This window comes from Stigmatopora nigra, chromosome 8 (genome assembly GCF_051989575.1).
Source record: "Stigmatopora nigra isolate UIUO_SnigA chromosome 8, RoL_Snig_1.1, whole genome shotgun sequence".
Classification (NCBI taxonomy): domain Eukaryota; kingdom Metazoa; phylum Chordata; class Actinopteri; order Syngnathiformes; family Syngnathidae; genus Stigmatopora; species Stigmatopora nigra.
In genome coordinates this window covers 7,305,523-7,326,840 of record NC_135515.1, presented here as the reverse complement: position 1 = coordinate 7,326,840, position 21,318 = coordinate 7,305,523, and the positions used below count along the sequence as shown (strand labels likewise).

Here is a 21,318-nt window from a genome sequence, read left to right as displayed (position 1 = left end):
AATAAGTAAAGACTGTAAACACTCCACCACGGCGTACGGCTGCGACGATGCAAAGAGTTAGCCCGAGGGTCGGACGGTTCGTTCCTGTTGGACAATAACGAGGAGATTTAAAACATTGAACTAATCCATTTGAAGCCCCCCTCATCCCTTGACCCAGACGCCTCACCTCCGAGTGACATCAACGTCCTGCAAGTGAAGCAATGGCTGGAAGCACGTCACAGCCCCCTCGAGAGGGGCTTTGAATGGTAAACCAGATGAATTGACGCACAAGTCAAGCAGATCAAGATGAGTTCAAGCAAGCCATGATCAAATCAACGTGTACCACATTCCAGTCGCATCTACTGTAATGTTTAATTATTGCTTATGGGGTGAGAAAGTGAGCGTGAATCTGTCATCAATCTTTCAAATCTTCTCTTTTATTGTTATTTTCAAAAGAGTACAAGATAAGGTCATAACTTAAATGTTCATTTCTTCTGTTATTTTGGGGATGCTTTATTCTTTTTTTTATGAAAGGTTTACGACCAATAAGAGTGTAAATAATGGAGACATAAAGCAAACTCCCCAAGAGGCGATTGTCGGTCATAAGTTGACTGAGGACAATGATACCTATTTAAGAAACACTATTGAAGACCAAGCAGAGATAATAAAGGAACAGTTTTGGTGTATGATACTGATTTCTGGTACTTGAGGTCCCTAATGACCTTGTAAAAGTTTCAAACACCATATATGTTAAGGTTCAATGACTTAAATCTATTTTTAAAACTAAAAACTTTAATCAGGAGAGATCCCTGAACGTCTAAAGCTATTGACATTTCTTAAAACCCACTATGGGACCACTAAAGGTGACCGGGGAGGAGGGAGGAAAAAGGCCACAAAGGCTGACCAAGAAGGAGGTGCTTGGTCCACAAGCTGTGTTGTACATCAGGGATGTAAAGGAGACAGATCACACTCTGCTGAGAAGCTGTTGATGTCTGACAGGAAGTGCTACACAGTGTACAGTGTGCATGTACACGAGTGTATGCGTGCGTGTTTGTGTGTCCCAGTTCATGTTGGCGGGTCACGGCTGTACAGTCAGCAGGAAGTGACCCAAAAACATGGATTGCACATGGTTTAGCTTCTTCAAAATGTCAGTTTGGATCGTACATGTCAGTTTCATAGATGACCCTGCTTTGTTTTTGCACGTTGGCATCATGCATTGTATGAAGTCACAAAAGCAGCGTACGTGAGCTTGTAAGAATATTTGGAATACTTGAGCGGAGGTGCTAAATTTAGCAGCCATTGACTTTCTCTTACACCCTCTCCTCCTCCCGACACTTCTATTCTGAAACAATAGACCCCCGAGGGACCAACACACACACGCCCACACACACAGGACACTCCCAGTGTAGGTGTACTGTATGTGTGTGTTCATACGGCCACTGGAGTGCCATAAGGAAGAGCCCAATGTTGTACAGTACTTTGCAAATGTCGTTTCCATGGCGATAGTTAGAGGATGTGACCAGTGTAAGACCAACAAAGAAGTTCTCCAATGAACTGACCTCACTGATGTTCAGCAGTCTGCTCAAAGGCACATTTATAAATAACCTTTGTATATCCACTGCCATTGACGGGGATAGATGTCCAAATGTAGCTGGGAGGCCTGACTGGAATTGTTTGTTGCACTGCTTTTCTCAGGTGGGACACAAGTGGAAGTAAATACGATATTATGGTAAAGTCGTGAAGGGGTATCATAGGGGTCATAACGATCTGTCTTATGGGCAAGCTGGTGTCCGGGAGCGCACAAACAAGTGCTAACAAGGTGAAGCGAGGTTCTTCCTGTTTTGGCCAATGACTGCGGCCTTGACACGTGTCACCTCGCTAAAAACAAGACGGCCGTTATCATCGTCACTTGTGAGGAAATGCCACGGTTCCTCCTCTTTCTCCTTCACTTCCCTCTTTACTGGACACAACTCCACTATGGAAACTATATTTCTCAAGCAAATGTCTACTAGTCTTGATGCAAAACATTTTGACACAAGTTGTCGACATTAACAATCAACTGCATTACAAAAAATTCTGGAACAGTACCAGTAAGGCTAATACTAGTAGTAATAGTAATGGTTGAGTAATATTTGACAATGTAGTTGGTACATCATTGTTTTTTAATGAGCAGAAAGATTCCCTTCCGCTGAATTCTCCCTCCCAGCATCTTTTCCTAACCAGGCGCTTCCTCTATGTCGGCGCTTCGCTCTCAGCGCACAAATCTGTGTGTGCGTGTGTGAGAGACCATCTTTTATGTGGCAGCATTCCAGCAACAGTGAGCCAGCAAGGGGTCTGCGTCTCACATCCCTCTTCAATCAAACACAAACACTCGCGTCCGGCCAGCCTGGCCCACGCTATCTTTTGCCTGCCTCCTTGTGCCAGATGCACACACCCTGTTGCGTCTTTTGCCCCCAGTCTAACTCTTCCCCTCTCCTCCTCCTCCTTCCCCAATCCCATCAGGGCTCCACTGCTATTTTTTTTCTTTTCTTTCCCATTTCTCTTCCCACACTGGTTCAGCACCCCCCACACACATCACATTGTCTCCTGGCTCTTCTGTCCCCACTTCCTGTGTTCTCCTTCTTGTGCCCTGGTCGTGCTCCTACTGCAACCCCTACTTCCAAAGCCCGGATTCTCTCTCTGTGGGACGTGACATTCGGCACGGAAAGTCAAGCCGCTGCCAATAAACTGTAGTAGAGAAGTGTATGAGCTAAACTGGGATAGGAAATAGTAGAAATCTGAATACCTTTCTAGTGGGCACAATGTTTTAAGTCGGTGGTGATTCCATTTTTACTCTAACCCTATATAAAAAAAAATATTCTCAAATGATCAACATTCAAATAGTAGGTTAAAGTAGTCTTCTAAAATAAACTGTAATTTTGCACAGTATAATTAAATGATAGAATTATTGCAAAAAGTATTCAAAAATAAATGCGCAAGACTGACAAAGATCCACAACTATTAAAGTTGTAAAGTAGAATTCATTTTTGGAACAGTCCGCCTCTGCATAGATGAAATCGACGGTGCCATCGGAAAGTAAGGATTTCGGCAGAGGACGTATGACACAATGGAAAACTTGACTTTATCATGTGATGAGTTGGAATACCAAACTGAAAGTGGTTCTTTCACTATCCAAAAGTGTACTCTTTGTCATAGGAATAGTTGGCCAGCTAATGAGCCTAAAGTTAACTCATTGACGGAGACAGACATGTAGCTGATATGAACACCATGAAAAAATGTCGAAAATATTCCACTTTGTTGTATCTGTTTGATGGCAGGGAGAACATTTACAGCAGATGCGGCATCTTGTTCATGACTCAGCACAGAAAAACTTGACTTTGAGATCGTGGGAACGTCAGAGAAGCAACAGTGGCAGGAGACTTTGCAGCTGGTACAGGAAACAGAAGATATGATGCCAGTGAAGGGCACACACACACTCACACACACATACACACACTCACATACACACACATGCAGGCACATTGAGGTCTGCGTGTGAGTTATCAAGAGGGAGGACAAACAGAGCTGGGCCATCTTTCTCTTTGTGTTTACACTTCATCTAAACAGCAGAGTGTCCACCGAGGCTAATGGCCTCCTAATCTTTCAAGTATTTGGACTTCTTTTTCTTGTTCTATTTTTCCAATATTACATGCTTCAGCTTCATCTTCACCTGTACTACGTTTTCCATAAAGTTTTACAATTCAACCTGTGATTTCTTTGAATTCTAGCAATCTTAAAGAGACTCCTCATGTCATGCCATGTTTGCATTTTATCCAATGGAATATTCCCATTATAGCAACTCAAAAACATCCAGTAAAAAGTTTGCATTGCTATTTTGGAAGTATTTCTCCTTTTTTTTTTATTTCCAGTATCTGCTCATGACTAATTCATGATGTCTAAAAAAACTATTTATGCATGCATCCATTTACTGGAAAAGACCATTAAGGTGTCCTTGGGCAATCTTGATTGGTTGTAAATGTAATTATATATTCAAGTAGTAAAAGGAAATATTCAAGCCTGAGGTTGAAATACCAGAAAATACCTCAAATCCCTTCAGTAGTAAATTATTTGTAGTACTTGTATTTCTGTGGTGTACTGTACACACGTATGAAGTAAGACCAAAGACAGGATGGGTGGACTGAAGGTGCCCACGTGTTGGACAATGTGCAGGCAGGAAGTTGCGACTGGCAGATACACACTCATAGCAGTAGTGGTGATAGTCTACGCCCACGCATTTGTAACGGCACCCCCTTTATATCATGAAGCAACACTTCCCCCCCCCCCCTTGTACGTGTCTTTTTGCTTTCCACCATACCCACCACAGCTCTGATGTCATCGCTCATCACCATCGCATGATCAACCACACCTACGCATAATCCCACCCCCTTCCCTCCTGTGACCATTAACCTCCTCTTCTGGTAAAAGAAAGGGTAGTCTTACTTCTATGAAAAGGTTTTGTCATATTTGTCAGCTGCTATGACCAAGTTGCAGCAGATGACTGGGAATAAGTGCTTATCAGGCTTGGTTATTTGTGACACCAACATTTATTATCAATTACAGGGATAAATATTTATGGAATTCCACCTTTTTGAACTTCAATTGACCTTTTTTCTCTCTATAACCAAAGGACTAAAGATGGACGTTCACTTTTGGCTATAATCTTACATATTTCCATATATATGTTCATTTATAAGTCAAATTAAATTATGTTATTTCCCTTTATTCAGCATTATCCTTTCAGTCTTTGAGTATGTCTTTAACACACAATTTCACTGCTTAATACTTCATGTAGTTTGGTAGCCTGTCAAAAAAAGGGCACAGCATTACCCTTGAGAGGAAGACGTTTTCCTGGCCCAGAAGTTGAGAGGAAATTGGGGAGCGTTTCACATGTGGGTGAGGAATATGTTCCCATGCACACTTCTTCTTTGTTTCCAGCTGCACCCCGAGCTCCACCTCTTGAAAATTGAGGACGGGGCGCAAGGGAGCGCGTTGGACGCTGAAGAAGATGGGAGCGGTAGATGTGAACTCAACTGGATTGAACCAAACTGGGCACACTATGCTCACGGGCAGATGTTTTCCATTGACTTTTAGGGAGTGGAGGGAGGGTGGAAGAGACGCCTTTAGACATGCCAGGACACACAACATGGAAAGGTCACCAAGAAGGCTTCCTTTTACTCGTGCTCCTTTAAAACAGAAACCGCAGACTCGTCGTTAATTGTCATCTAAAAATAGTCGACATTTTGATTTTCCGTCATATGTAACAGTTAAAGTGTTGAGAATTCCCCATTTTGAATCAAGTGGGTATTATTTTCCACTTTTATCTCATTAGTTGGGAACGTTCGATTATAGCCAGCCCTCCAGTCCAAATAGATTAGACATCTGTTACTATCAATGGGATGTAAACATGATCATTCAATGCCAGCTCTTTGTGTTTCATTAAATTGAACGTCTACGGCTGGGAAAATGTTACAGTGTCTCGTCATTGCCCGTTCGCTGACTCGACCGATAAAAAGGTGTGGTGACGTGGGTTCACAAAAGAGAAGCTTTTTTTAATTAAAACACTCATGAGAGGGCGAGGAAGTCATCAAAGCATTCTTTTCTAGGAATGTCAATTTTTCTTTCTTCCAGACTGGGAAGGTTGTGAACTCTTACAGACTTTGCGCTGAAACATCTTTTTCAAAGGGGCGAAATAGTGAGTAATTCGGTTCATCGTTTGCACAAGGTTACAAAAAAAAAAAAAATTGCAAAACTTTCAACTTTCAACCTATTTGAAAACTAAAATACAATCCAAACTTTTCTATTCATTCAAATTTGTCAAGGTTAGGGTTAATTTACCCACGATCCAACCATTTATTCATTTTTACTTCGACTTTACATTCCCTTTAAGTAAACTGAACTCAGATTATTTTTAATTAACACTATTAGTCACAATCAGGTACAATTTTTAGACAAATGTATTAGACGAGTGCACATTAGGGCAATTTATCATACCGGCTGCTCTCATAATGAGAAATTCCCTCTTTATTAAGCTCTGTTTATGTAGCCCATGGGTATTTGGAGCTGATTAAATGGGTTGTTTGGCTTTAAAGAAGATCTTTGCTTTCCTTTCTAGTTTCACTTTCCCTCGCACTCTTTTGACACTCACACACAAGCACACTTCCTAATGGCTTCCTCTCGGCGCTGACAGCTGACTGAGTTGAAATGACTCGGCAGTCGCCGCCTTTGCCCTTCTCATGTCCCATCATCCAATAGACACGCATTCCTTCCGCTTCACGCTTTCAATCCGCGCTGTCGATTTTACCTGATGTTGTTTTTGTAGTGTGAAAAGGAAAAAAAAAAAAACACAGAGAATGTGTCACCACTCTGACTCAAATTAACAATCACAGCCTCTCTCATAATTGCATTTGTGATTCTATCCATTCATGCTGAATTATAAAAAAGCTCTATCTTCACAGGAAACTCGTGCAGCTCCACCAATACTGTCATTGAATTCTAAATGGCTTCTGTCGGGGCCCATGAATATGTTGTTTTTTATTTTTTTATTATTATGATAGGAATTACTATTCAATCCAGTCAAAGAACCCAATGATGACAGCCCATCATGTACAGTTGAGGAAGTGAGTCCGTGTTAATATGTCAAACATGAGCTGTAACCACATGATGCACCTGCTAATTTCTCCCAGTTACCTCATCTGTCGTCGTGTTTGATTCATGCTAAACATCTGGATGGCTCTTTAGGCATCACTGATAATAACAATAATAACAATAATGGGAATTTTTCACACTGTGGTAAAGCATGTGTATGTAGTGTGTGTGTGTGTGTGTGTGTGTGTGTGTGTGTGTGTGTGTGTGTGTGTGTGTGTGTGAGGCTTGACAGAGTAATGGATCTGCTGATTGTTGCATGCAGACGTGGCATGATATATGAGATTCATTTAAAATTCTCTGAATCAAATGAGGCGCACACGTGTGAAGGAATGCACTCACAGACATCCAGACACTTTCTAATTTGGTGTTAAAGTCAATCTGACTTCATGCCAAATCAAGCAAAAATGCTTTCATCGTTTCAGTTTTTGTAATATTTTCAATGTAATATATATATATATATATATATATATATATATATATATATATATATATATATATATATATATATATATATATATATATATATATATATTATGTATATATATATATATATATATATATATATATATATATTATATATATATATATATATATATATATATATATATATATATATATATATATATATATATATATATATATATATATATATATATATATATATATATATATATATATATATATATATATATATATATATATATATATATATATATATATATATATATATATATATATATATATATATATATATATATATATATATATATATATATATATATATAAAAATATATATATATATATATATATATATATATATATATATATATATATATATATATATATATATATATATATATATATATATATATATATATATATATATATATATATATATATATATATATATATATATATATATATATATATATATATATATATATATATATAAAATTACATCCGACCAAATCAAACTACAATTGTGTCCAATTACATGACAGCAAATCAATGAAAGTAAAGTTAATGCAAGGTTGTTATTGACTAAATACAATGGTGCCTCTACTTAAGTAATCGGTTCCAGAAGTGGTTTTGTTACTTGGATTTTTCTTCAGAAGTATATTTTACAGTGAATTAGCATAATTCCTTCCACGATCTTTATCACTACCCTGTGTGTCGGGGGGCGGTTGACTTGGATTGTTTTTGAATATTGGAACTATCAAGGCTTTACATAACCTAAAAATGTCATTTGTAGAAGTAGAGATGATTCGTATGTATTTTCAGACGAATCAACACAAAGTAGACGCTTTCTCAGAAATTTGTTATGCAATTGGACTTTATTGCCAGGAAGATTTTGAGTATAGTGACATAAATGGCAACGGGTTTTCACATTGGCTTTCAAAAATTAAAAACCTTATCAACATCATTTTTGAATCACAAATTAAATGCAATTTTATATTCATATAGAAAAAAATCCACAGTTGAAATGTACACAAAAAAAATAACTATAAAACATTTGAACATGCAATAAATACATTCATTTCATTAAAAGCATATTGACATTTTTTTTTTATTTTAAAGTCAGAAATACTGTTTGGTTTTATTGCTATAAAAGGTGACCGATGGACAAAAACAGCTACATGTCAACTGAATTAAGACGTTGCAAACGCGTGTGTTTGTGTTTTATCAGCGTGGCAGTTTGCCCCACAGCTGAACCTTCTTCTCCCTGAACCACAACGCAGTCGGGCACAAGCAGTCTTGCTCATTAGATCACAATCCAGCCACCCACCCAACCTCATCAATCCTGCATATAATCTCTACTGCATGTGTATGTTTTTGTGTGTATAGAAGGAGGACCCTGAGGCTGTGTAAGATCTTGGCACGTGTTTCAGTGTGTTCCCTCCGATCGCCCACCCCTTAATAATGACTTTTTCTACAAGAAGCGACACTCCAAACGCAATACAGGGCAACCTCATTAAAGCTGATCTAATCTGGAGTCTGCAGGCCAGCCGTGTGTGAGCGTGAGAGTGCGTCTGCTCGTATGCCTTCGTTCTGGTCTACATCACAATATGAACACGGTATGTTTACACAAAAATGGGGAGAAACAAATAATGGAAGCACCCCCCTAAATAATGTATGAACCATCTATGAAGTTTTTTTTTATTATACCATTGGTCCAATCGTGTATTTGTGTCTACATGTGCAAGTAGTTAACACCATTCGAGAAGAAATGAGAGAAATTGGTCTGTCATGAATTTCAATGAACATTACCATACAAGAATTTAGTAGGAAAAAAGTGTGTACTGCAAAACAATATATGCAAAAAGTAATATGAACCTTAAAATGAAAGTAATATATTTCCGTAAGAATGCTACATATTTTCTGCTACATTTTGTCTATGATATCACACAAAAATGGAACAATTGTATAGCAAGATCGGATTTTTTTCATATTCAAAAGGCAATACTCATTTACCTCCATAGATGGCAATAGCTAAATCAGTTTTTGAAATAGGAGGGTTTGCAAAAAATGAGTTTAGATAATTATTGCCCTCACATTAAAAAAAAGTGAATCAAACTGCAGTACTTTTAAAAAAAATCCCACTAAATTCAAGTGAAGGTCTCACAGCAAACAATGTGAGTGAAAAAGAACCAAATTCTATACTTTTGCTACTCATCAGGTTGCAGATTTGCTTAAATGTTGACCGTGAAGGCAAACTAACATGACAAATGCACGCAACAACGTCTGACAATCACTTCCTGCAGGTAAACGCCTCCTCAAGTTCACCGAATAGAAAACTAAAGCAGGCGAGGCGTGATGCTATTTTTCCCTTTTTTTTCCTAACACTTTTTCATGCTTTAGTTTCTGGCTTCCCTTCTTTTCCCTCTTATTCCATTCATCTAGATGCATGACTTGGCTGCTTTGCAGCAGAAAACTCAGGCGCAATTGTGCAATTTCATACATGTTTACTTTACTGGCATCTTTCTAAGAATTATCACACATTTTTTCTGCTTTTAATGGGTTTAATGGGTCACCAAGAGCGAGGTGAATCATTCTTGTACAAGAGGTTAAACGTATGCGGTGGCTGGGTTTCAAAAAATTGATTAGGGCTTAGCAAAAAAAAAAGAAAGTAGTTCTCGGTGTAAACATTTAGACAAGTGTCATCTTTGGTATGAGCAACAGCTGGAAGTAAGTGGATCGCGGCGTGGTCGGGTGGGGGCTGCTTGTCTTTAGTAGATGGTGAGGGCCAATGTGGGACTTTTGGGGGATGTTAAAGTATCATAATAAAGTTCCACTATTAGCAATATTCGGCCTTTTCGTCTCTCTATATAATGATGGTTATAATTGTCAATCATCAAAATTCAAGTGTCACACTCAAGGCCCGTGGCCATTTGACATAAAATTGATAGGGTATTAAGATAAGTATCTATATATTTTCTTACATTAAATTGCAGTGGTGGCTGTGACCTATGAACTCTGCACGGCAACAAGTGGTTAACGTAAAAGGAAGTAATTTCTCCAGTTGACTCTGTCTGGTATATTTTGCTATTTCTATGCAAATGTTATTACAGTTGTGAAGTGTTACAATGAATCAAAAACCATTTTTGAAGTCTATGCGGTTTACAACATAACATTGCCTTTAAAAGAGGAATATTTTGTTTGAAATAACTATACTGTAATTTTCCTGGTAAGTAGCCCATCTAAATGATTGGTACCGCACCATTTTTTTTCTTCCCCCCACAGCGATAAATCCACAACATCCCGCCACTAAGCCTAAGGCTTGAATGCTTTCCAGTGCGTGCGGCCGTCTCACCGTGACACCGAGCACGGGTTGATTCCAAAAAAAAAACAGCAAAAGAGGGGAAGGAAGAGAAAAGATACCGTTGACTTGTTTTGTGAATGGAGCATTTTAGAAGTCCATGTGGGCTTTGCGAGGCGGACAATGGCTCGGGCTCCGCCCTGCTTGCTCTCACCCTGGCTCCTGTCCTTCTCTATCTGCTTCTACACATCCTGCATCACAGCCAAAAGTTCACTTCCTGCTCCTCGGCTTGTCTCGTTCACGCCAGAGTTAATTCCCAAGACGTGTATTAGGCCCCGCTTCATATGCCTCTATGGTATAAACAGACAAGCAAATGTTTCCGGACCCCGGATTCCTCCAGAAGGGGATCGACATCAGTACCCCAATCACTTATTGTCAGATAGGTAATCCTACTCAGACAGATGGCAGGCATTAGTTTTATTTGTTATTAAAAGTGAGTCGCTAATGTCTCAACTTTGGCGACGGAGGGCAATGTGTAAATAAAGTTGAGATGTTTTTTGAAATGTATTTTTTTAAACTTTTAAAGTACTCGTATATTATTATAAGTATATTTCAGTCAAGAGTGTTGCAGCTTCTCCTTAAAAAAAAAAGTTTTATCTGACATTTCCCCTCTCTAGTCACATTTAGGGGAACATTGGAAAGTGTGTGTTATTTCAATGGGGGTGGGGGGTCCGCTTCATTAAACTAGTGAATGAGTGGTTAAGGTTCCCACACTCTCATATCACAGTTGAAAATAAAACAGAAAAAAGCCTCCTATATCCGTGTCTATGCTTCAAGTTTGTGTACGTGTATTCCTTGAAGCTCAGTAACACTGTTTTACCCCAAAGACGTCTCTTTTTTGTGTTTGTTTGCAATACAATGACAAGTATACATCCAGGTCATGATAACAAAAAAAAAAAACATTAAAGAGTGATACCAAATGTAATCAGTCTTTTAAAAAAAAAACTAATGTATAAACATACAATATCCACAGGTTAAAAAACAGAAAAACGGTGTGGCTTTTGTAAGTAAGCATGTATGTGTGGTCCTGAGGTAAGCACCAATTTTTGTGTCTAGTACTTTGGTTGGACAAGAAAAAGTGACATGAAATAACAAGTTTACTATAGGACAGATACTACTACACAAATGAAGGTCCTTAAAACAACAGTGGGGAACACATGAACGCAGATGGATTACAAAAAAGAAATATAAAAATACTCAAAGGAATTTCTATAAAAAGGCAAAAAAAGGCTTGAAACACAAGATCTTAGCTGATTTTTTTTTCATGAATTTGAGAAGGTTCCCCACCACTGCCTTAAAATGACTGTTACATAAAAATAAAAGTTTTTTTTTGTTTTAAATGGAAGGCACAGGGTTATTTTTGCGGTTAGCTTTTGTGAGGCAAAAGTCACTCAGTCCGTCACAGTGTGTTTATGGCTTCACATTCACCCTCTGAGGTTGACGTTGGCTCTATAGTGGTCAGACAATCTGAATTAAGGGCTGCGCAAAGTGGAGACAAAAAGAAAAGGAGGAAAGCAAAAGTTTTTGGATACACATTCATATTTTAACAAAAGTAAGTGCCTTCAAACCTGCAAATTTCAAGTGCTCTTTTGTTTTCAGAGTGCTCTTGCCCACAAATGCAAAAAAAAAATGCCATTCATTGTTGTTTTGTGGGCTAAAATATCTGCATGCGAATGAAAAAGAGAATGATATTGAGGCATCTGATGTTGTAAATAACACTGGGGGGATAGAAAGCATGAAATGGCACGCTATGTGCATGAATTGTCCAGGAGAAAGTGAGATTTCACAGGGATTACCACCGCCCAACAGCTGGGGCGGACTACAACCCGGCCCTTCTCGCTCGTATCGCTGACAGATTAGCGGCTTTGCTAAGTGTGTGTGAAATAGAGGGGGGAGATAAGGCACGTGTGCGTTAAACACTCACTTTGGCATGTCAACGGTAGTGAGGCCTGGCGGACGTGACACCAAAGGGTCAAATCCCGGACTGGCGCTGTGCGATTAATCAATTTGAAGAGGGCAATTATTCCTGTCGTAAAAGGGCGACGCCCACTGCTGAAGGCTAGGGATTTTTTGGTGTGTTCACCACTAGGATATGTATGTGCTATCATTTCACAGCGGTGAGATCACGAGGCTGCATCAAGCCACGCCTTACTTCAAAATGACGAGACACTAAGGGCAGATTTGGGTCAGAAATGGAAATGATTTTTGGAAAGTGAAAATAAGAATTCACTGCATGCTGGGACATGATGGGGTGTTATCAAGTGTTTAATAACCCCAAATTAAAACCATTCGAACATATATAGATCATCAATAGAACTCAAAATTATGGGAAACTGGATATAAAGCCAGCTGAATTTGTGTGAAAGGCAGACTAGAGCCTGACGTGGTTGCTGGGCAATCACAGCCAGGGCAAATAAAAAGACACAACCATTCACAGTCAGTCACATTCGCACTGTCACCGAGCGGGAACTAAACCCATACCTGCAAAAAAGACAGGTGAGTGTACCGCTACAACATCAGTGACTCAAAAAATACTACCATAGAGAAAATTCAAGAAAAAAAAACTCCCATTATTTTAAAGTCCAGAAGAGTTGACTTTCTCAGACCTGGACAAACCCCTGAATCTTGTCCTTTTGATTCTCTTAGCTCAGGTTTAAGGGTTTAAGCTTCTTCTTGGATGACAAAATAAAAAAAGAAATAAATAAGCACATCTCGTTTTTGTTGAAAATATATGATGCTTTGGCTCAAGGCTGGCTGGAAATATTTTTTGGTTGTTGTTGTTTTTTTGCATACACATAAATAGCGCTCTTAAACGAGTGTCCATTGATCACAGGATAGAAAGCACAGCGCTCCATTTCGTACGAGGCTTCAGAGGTTAGATGCATAGAAAGGCACTTACAGTCGACATAGTCTGAGGTGCAGAAGGGTTATTTACTTGAGGTGAATAGCGTTAGAATACTGCATGTGGCAAGTGGTCATCAGTGGTCTTAGCTGGGTGAATAGCGGTCAATGGTGCGGGCCTCGGAGAGGACCTGCTGGGGGGTTGGCAGGCCTTGGCACAGGATGTCCATCTTGTCGTGGCCGAGAACACCGAGGTGCTCCGACGCCAGCTTAGAGAGCGGGTAGAGGCTCTCCATGACCTTGGGGTCAGTCACAAGCTGGTGCTGCGCCTGGAGGAGGAGCTCATTGGCCTTTTCCTGCTTAAGGACCAAATGCTCGGCGGTGTACTTGCTCAAGGGGTAGATGCCCTCTCCAAAGTCTAGCTTGAGCTTTCCCTCGGCGGTCAGGCCGCCCGCCGCCGCCCCGCTGCTGTGCATCTTCATGTGGCTGATCAAGTTGCGCTGTTGGGCAAACTTTCCGCCACACACTTGGCACTCGTATGGCTTCTCCCCAGAGTGGATGCGCATGTGCTCGGTGAGGCGGTACTGCCGGGTGAAGCGCATGCCACACGAGTCGCAGGCAAAGGGTTTGAGACCGAGGTGACTGCGCATGTGGCGTGTCATGGTGCCTCGCTGTGTGAACTTTTTGCCGCAGATGCTGCAAGGATAAGGTCGGGTGAGCCAGTGGGTCTTTTCGTGCTGCCGCAGCGTGGCTGGATCCTTGTAGGATTTGTCGCAGGAGGAGCAGCGGTAAGGACGAATCATTTCCCCGATGGACCCTGAAACTAGAGCCTGGTTGGACTTGGTGTCCAGGTGAGTCCCACCGCCAGTTAACCCGCCATAGCCGTTGGTGCTGCTGCTGATGTTCTTGCCATTGTTGCCATTTCCCAGATCTCCGCCAGAGTTGACAAACAGCTCCTCTTCCGTGTGGGTCTCTACATGTGCGTTGAGTTGCTCTGAGCTGGGGAAGCCCTTGTCACAGGGGATGCACACGTACAGATTGTCTCCGTAACTCTCTGGCTCGTACGGGACGTGGAACCTCCCCATGGGTCCTGAAGGTGACGGGCGGCCCTCGCTGCTGCCGGTCTCCTCGGTGCCAGAGCCACTCTTGTCATCCGGCCCCTCGCTCTCCTCCTTATGATGGTTGTGCCGCCGCTCTCCATTTTCACCTCTTTCCTCTTCATCCTCATCTTCATCCTCATCCTCGGCTGTGTACGGTAGTGGCTCGTGTTTCACCCAGCGGTAGATGTTCCCCACCTCTCTTCCGGCCTCTCCACCTTCGGTGAGAGTGTCCGGACTTGTCGGGCAGAAGCGGTCGCCCCCCTGTGAGCCCGAGCGATGGAGGTGAGGAAGATGGGGCCCAAGGGACTGGTTTTGGTGGGGGAACCGTGGTGGAGTAGTTTCACTCATCTGATCAGTTGCCTCTCTTTTCTCAGGGGGGAAAGCCCTACCGTTGGCTCCCAGCATAGGACTGCCATGTCCGTTTGGGGTCCCGTCCCGCTCATCGTCATGGTGGGTGCTGACCTCGTGGGACTGGGAGGGAGTGTGCTGAGACTGGGAGTTAGGACTCTTCTTGGAGAGGTCTAGGCCATAGTTGGGGGAGCAGTTTCTCTCTGGATGTGCCGAGCGCAGGCCAAGTTGAGGCGGCATCACCGACTGCATAGAGGGGAAGGATTGGGGGCCTTGGGTAGAGGTGGGAGCATACAGCTCGCCGGCATGGATGGCCAACCGATGGGGAACTAGATCCTCCAGCGGGGGAGGGCGAGGTGTGTGGCTGTTCATAATTCCCGCTGGAGGACATGCCTGAATGACAGGAGTGGAAAACGTGTGGCGGCCTCCATTGCCTAAACCCAGACCGCCCAACTTTGCATAAGGCAGGAATGCGGGAGCGTTGCGAGGAGGATACTTGCCATTTCTTTTCAGTTTCTTTTTGCACAGAGCTACTAAATCGAGTAGCTGCAGGTAACTGGCCGCGGCCAAAACAGCACCCAAGTTGGGTTCAGTGGGAGACGCGGGGTCCCCGTCAGTGAGGCGGCCTGTGTAAATGTAGTCCAAAATGACCCGGAAGACTCCGGGACTCACCATCTCGTGGTCGAGGTTGATTAGATTGTCATGGACCACCAAAGACTTCAAATACAGGCTGCTGGCAGCCAGAATGTTCTTGTGTGCTCGGAAAAGAGCATTCTGCACCACGATTATAACATCGCACAAAAATCCTTTGGTCCGCTGGCTGTTGAGTTGCAGCAAGAGATCCCTCGCGTGACTTGGTACTTCCATGGCATCCAGCATCGTCTTCAGTCCTCCACCTACAAACAGAGTAGTGAGAGTCAACTTGAAGGATTTTTAAAATAAAGGCAGACATAATGAACTTGATGGGCCCTGAATTTCAGAAGTGTGGCCACAGATCATAACAAAATGGGAGAAGCTTGTAACAAATTATGAATGCAAGCAATAATTGTGTGGTCCCACAAAATTCAGAGGCAGAATTGTTATCCACCTGTCAATTTGTAGCAGAACAAGCAGGCTTTAGAGCAATTGTGGTAAACGCATATCAGTGAAAGTCAATGGGTGAATGAGAAAGGAAAAAGGTGAGCGTTTTGGCTGCTTTTCTCATCATGAGGAGAGAAAAAAAAAACTGTCCATCATGCGTTTACTCCCTCTGCAGCAAGCGAAAGGTGAGAGAGAAGTCAAAAGGCAAAATAAAACCCCAAACTAGTTGGTGTAGAGGCTGGGTGGAGCTTTGTGAAGAGATTTGAACAAATAGAACGACTCTTCTGTGTTTTTTTAAAAAAAATTTAATATATTATTATATTGTGTCGCAATCAATGCCCATCTGAGGTGCGTATTTTATACAGTAAATGAACCTTAACTTTTCAGTATGTAACAGAACCCAGACTGGTTTCTTTCTTCATTTATTTATGCCAGCAAAGTATAGTGATAAGAGGAACAATGTGAGAGGAAATTACCCTTCCTCTAGATGACAGACAGTAAAATTAACCTGTGTACCCAGCTGTTGCCATTCATACAATAGAATAATAGATTTGTCAGTAAGTGAACTATTGTGGGCACAAAAAGACAAGATGAGTATTGTTTAGGTTTATGCTATTTCTGTATCTTTTCTTTTTACTGTTAAGGATTCACTTCAACTCTGGCATTGTTGACAATATTTTGACTGGTTTAGACTAAGTTTATATGTGAACCCCCTGTTGGTTTTAGCTTCACAGGTTACTTGTGTGGAATTTAAGAATATTATTATTTTTTATGCCTTTTGGGTGCAATAGATGTCAAATCTGTTTTTCGTGAGAGGATTGACAAAATGAGCCAATCATAGGCCTCCTAGTTGAAATGGATGAATGGAATGAATATCAAGTTTTGCACTGAAAGAGTTCAAATACTGTGGTTGGGTTAAGATCATTCTCATTGCTAAAATAGTTTAAATTACATTGACTAACATTTATCAGACGGGAAGACCAGCCGTACTTGACCGCAATGCTTTTAACTCATTGGCTGCCATTTACGGCGAAAAAGATGCAATACTTCACGCTGTTCAGTCCTCAGGGATCCACTGCACACACACACACACACACACACACACACACACACACACACACACACACACACACACACACACACACACACACACACACACACACACACACACACACACAAACACACACACACACACACACACACACATTTACACACGGTCAAATATCACCACTTCTGTCCTCCATCAGGCCTAAAGTAAACTACATCATGCATGAAGCATGCGTCTTTTTCCAGCAGAAGCATCTGAGGATAGTTTGCAATACACAGTCACCCTTTCGGGGCTTTTTCTATGCTTGATGAGAAAACAAGCAAGTCAATAAATAAATATAATGTTACATTCTTCCACTGAGTGATACAGAAAGTGAAGGCTTTCCTTTTAAAATCTTACACAAAGTGGGATTTTAGCAACATGGTTTTGGTTATGTTGATTTTTTTTAGCATCATCAGGTGGGGAAGCAAAAATAAATATTTAAATTAATTTGCATGCGTAAATGATAAGAAAATATTTTTGAGGGGGTGGTCTAATTTTAGGAAGCTTTAATTAATAGTAATGAAGTGTCAAAAAGACTAAATATAGGGAAAAAATTCAGGTGTAAGGTTGGATTGCGTAAAATGACTTATTTTTACATTTTCAAAAAATGATTATAATAATAGCATATAATTAAAAAGGCTCCAGTTCTTCTAAAGGGAAAAAACTCAGTCGTCCATGTGATACAAATTTGACATTACACTCCATCCTTTCCCAAGCTGTCATTTTCAGCGCTTCCACTTCTGCTTTCCATTACAGGGGCCATCATATTTTATCATAAATTTTCAGCGGCGGTCACATCAAATCGGACTGGGCCAAGCAAGCATACCCCTTTCTTGAACTCTCGCAGCAATCACAGGGTGTGTGACGACACACAGCGACGGAAGACCTTACTGCTTGTTGAAGAGGACAACTTTCTTGCCATAAAATAAAACTCTTTTTTTCCCCCTCCAAATGTTTAATCATCCTCAACGGATCCCTCACGTAAATATAAATGTAAAAGGCTCGAAATTAAACGCACATGGAGTACCTTTGGCAATGCAACTGTTCCTTTGAAATGTGTTTACTTCACTTAAAAGTAACATAGATGACAGTTTGCTGCTTGCATCAAATTAATATCAAATACGTATCAACTATCTTTATTTAATGGCAGTTTTAAAGGAGAGCAGTAGACTAAACGCACTTATCCCTGGTTACACATAAGCTGGGCTGACATCTGCTTTCACGTCGCTATCGGCTCGCTTCATTTTAGAATCCGCAAAAGTGCAAATGAAAAAAAAAAGTCGATTTTGCATGTGTCAGATGGTAGACTGCATGTTTTAAATTTTTACGGGAAGGTTAGCGGCAAGAAGAAGGAGCCCCCCCCCCCCTTTGCTTTTTCAGAGGAGTGAAAGGTGAAAAGGTCATACTTAAATCATATCTGTAAAGCACGTCAGAGTTAACTTCCTGCCTGATTGCATCGCGGAGGAAAAAAATCAGCACACCATCGTAGAAAATGGAGACAAAATAACATGGGGAACTTTATGAAGTAAGATCTAACTATCTATGTCAGTTTACCATCAAGTTGGGTGCAAAAAAGAGCCTGTGGCATTCACTACATAGGGTTTCAAACAGCGTCTTAACATATTTTCTTCACACATGCCACACGCATAAGTATATCCATCCTCCCCCCATATGTTGTTTTGACACGTCTTTTGTTTTACCCCATTAAGAGAGTAACCATACATACATTGTATACTAATGAGACATGTTAACAGTACACAAAGTCACGCTGACAAATAAAATCCCCAGCTGTCAGAGAGCAAGCCAGAAATTAAAAGGGAAAATATGACAGGAAAATGAGAGTCTAAATATTTTGAACACACACACACAGACGCAAGCCCACTGGTATCTTGGTTAGAAACCCCAATCGGAAAAGCCGCATCATAAAAGCAGGTCAAATGAAGTGGCATATGTAGTCTATAAAACATGAATAAAGTGAAAATGTTCCACAGGGTTGATTTTTGTATATACATTTATGATTATTAATTATTGTGTTTATGTTGTACTTTGAAATTTAAAAGCCTGGAAATATGTAAAAAGTATTTTTTTTTCACCACTGCTCACTATGCTTACATATTTCTGTTGATTTGATGTTTAAATGTTTAGCACATCAGTCTCTTAAAAACAAGATAAAAAAATATTGGAAAATAATTTTTGTGGCACATATATAGTTTCTTAATTTTTTTTGTTCTTGTTTGTACGTTTTAGGATTAGTGTGACAAAGGACAAGAATTGTATTTGAGTACATTTAAATAAAAACTGTCCAATTGTGGAAAAAAACGTATTTCAATAACTTGTTCGAAGGCCTGGATCTTTAAGGACTGCTTATTAATAATGCTCACTTCAACATTTGGTAAAAAAAATAAAAAATTAAAAAATATATTTTAACTGCAAGTTGTGAATGACAACGCACTTTTTTTGCAGTTTTGCACTTTTTTCCATTTTTAGCATTGCACATCAATGAATAAAATTTCTACCAGTTTAAGCACTTGTATCCATTTAAACACAAAAGCATGAAAATGTGAAGAAACTAAATTTCTCCATTGACACTGCGGTAAAGTGTAACACATCACCGTTTTTTCTCTACTTTGTGGAATAGAGAAGCCGTAGAAATCAATTTAAGTAAATGTTAATGTCAGAAGATGAGACACGAACAAGCGTGAAATGGACAGTTTTTGGATTTTCTGATTCCTTTATCAAATTGAGGATGTAATTTATGTTTTAACACAAAAGTGTGAGTGGCATGTCGATCATAAACTTTTATGATTGATGCATTTTCCTGCTCCCTATCGTTAAGAAAAGTTACGGATTGTTACAGACATACTTTTAAATGCAAAAAGATTGCAAAGTGGGGATAATATGAGTGGCACATTCAGACACTTTTATGATAAACTGTTTCAGTAATTTAGAATTAGTCATTGACGCAGAATATTTTAATAATCACTTCATATGAAAAGTGTGAAATGATGATCTTGATCGTGAATTTTTTACGCCTTCATATAGATTATTTTTCGACAGATCTATTTTTTTTAAAGTGTCTACATAAGTGGCACTTGATCCCAAACTTCTGATTTCCTTATTTGAATATTAATTGAGAAAGATCATAATAACATAGAAACTAACAAAGAAATGCAGAAGAAGATAAATATTTCTATGACATTTTTGTCTGCGGCACATATCGATTTGATGGATAAACATTTAAATAAGCACAATATTAAAGCAACAACATAAAAATGTTCTAATATAGTGAGGTATCAGTAGAATGATCATCCACTTTCCATTTGTTTTTAAATTATTTCAATACCTACTTTCTATTTTCACTCACTTTTCTTTAAGAGTATTATTCTTTTTAAATCAACTTTTGCATTAAAGGGGAAGCACTACAAATAAATCAGGTTGAAAACAACAAACAGCGCGTGACATTACAGCACAGTCGACAGAACATGTTTTATATATTTATTTATGTATCTTAATGTATATTGCTGTTTTTGGAAGAATAAGAGTATAAGTTGTCTTACCTGCATGCCCGATGTCTGCTGCCATCCCATCCGCGTCTGCCTCAATGATCATGTCAGCAGGCTGTCGCAGTCATATCTGACGTCCCGAGTGCCAGCCTCCACACAGCCATGCCAGCGTCCTTTTCACCAGCTCTTTTTTATCATTATTAATTGATACGAACGCTCTCGTCGTTGGTCTCACGTCCTCCCATCCATTCCCCTCCCCTCCTCTCCCACCCACTTTCTCTCTCTCTCTCCCTCTCGCTCTCTTTTCTGCCCCTCCTCTCTTTTTCTCATCGCCTCCTATCCAAAGTAAAAAAAAAGCATCAGTTTCCTCCCTATTTTTTTCCCTCTTCTACTAATTTCCTCTGCTATTTTGGAGAGGCAGTAACGCGCGGTGATGATGATAATGGAGTCTCTGTGAGCTCGCCTCCACTGTGATGTCAGTCTATAATAAAAACGAAGAAGGTAACGCGGAGGGCAGGAACTTGGGGTGACCCCAACTTGAACTTCTAGCAGCTTGTCGTCTTAAAGAGACAGACTCCTCTTTCTACAGGCCTTTCTGCTGTCTTTTCTCGTTCAGCAGCTTCAGAAAAATAGATATTGAACAGATATTTGTCTCCCAAGAGGCCCGTCCCAGGTTGGTCCTCACTCTGTGAAGTTTACATGTTTTCCCCAGACTTGTGTGGGTCTTCTCTGGGTACTCCGGTTTCCTCTCGCATCCCCAAAACAGGCAGGGTCGGCTGGTTGAACGCTCAAAATTGCCCAAGGTGTGAGTGGCCTGACCCCCGTGACCCTTGTGAGGATAAGCAGTTCAGAAAATGAATGTTTCCTAAGACTTTC

General features: G+C 40.3%; 1 protein-coding gene across 1 annotated transcript; it reads right to left on the bottom strand.

Moving 5' to 3' along the window:
• Positions 1-9,763: 9,763 nt before the first annotated feature.
• On the bottom strand, positions 9,764-20,662 carry hic1 (hypermethylated in cancer 1). Its single transcript, XM_077722962.1, has 2 exons — positions 20,497-20,662; positions 9,764-15,665 (listed from the first exon to the last, which is right to left on the bottom strand). Exons 1-2 carry the CDS (start codon positions 20,546-20,548, stop codon positions 13,468-13,470), a joined length of 2,250 nt encoding a protein of 749 aa, XP_077579088.1. The 5' UTR covers positions 20,549-20,662; the 3' UTR covers positions 9,764-13,467.
• Positions 20,663-21,318: the final 656 nt, after the last annotated feature.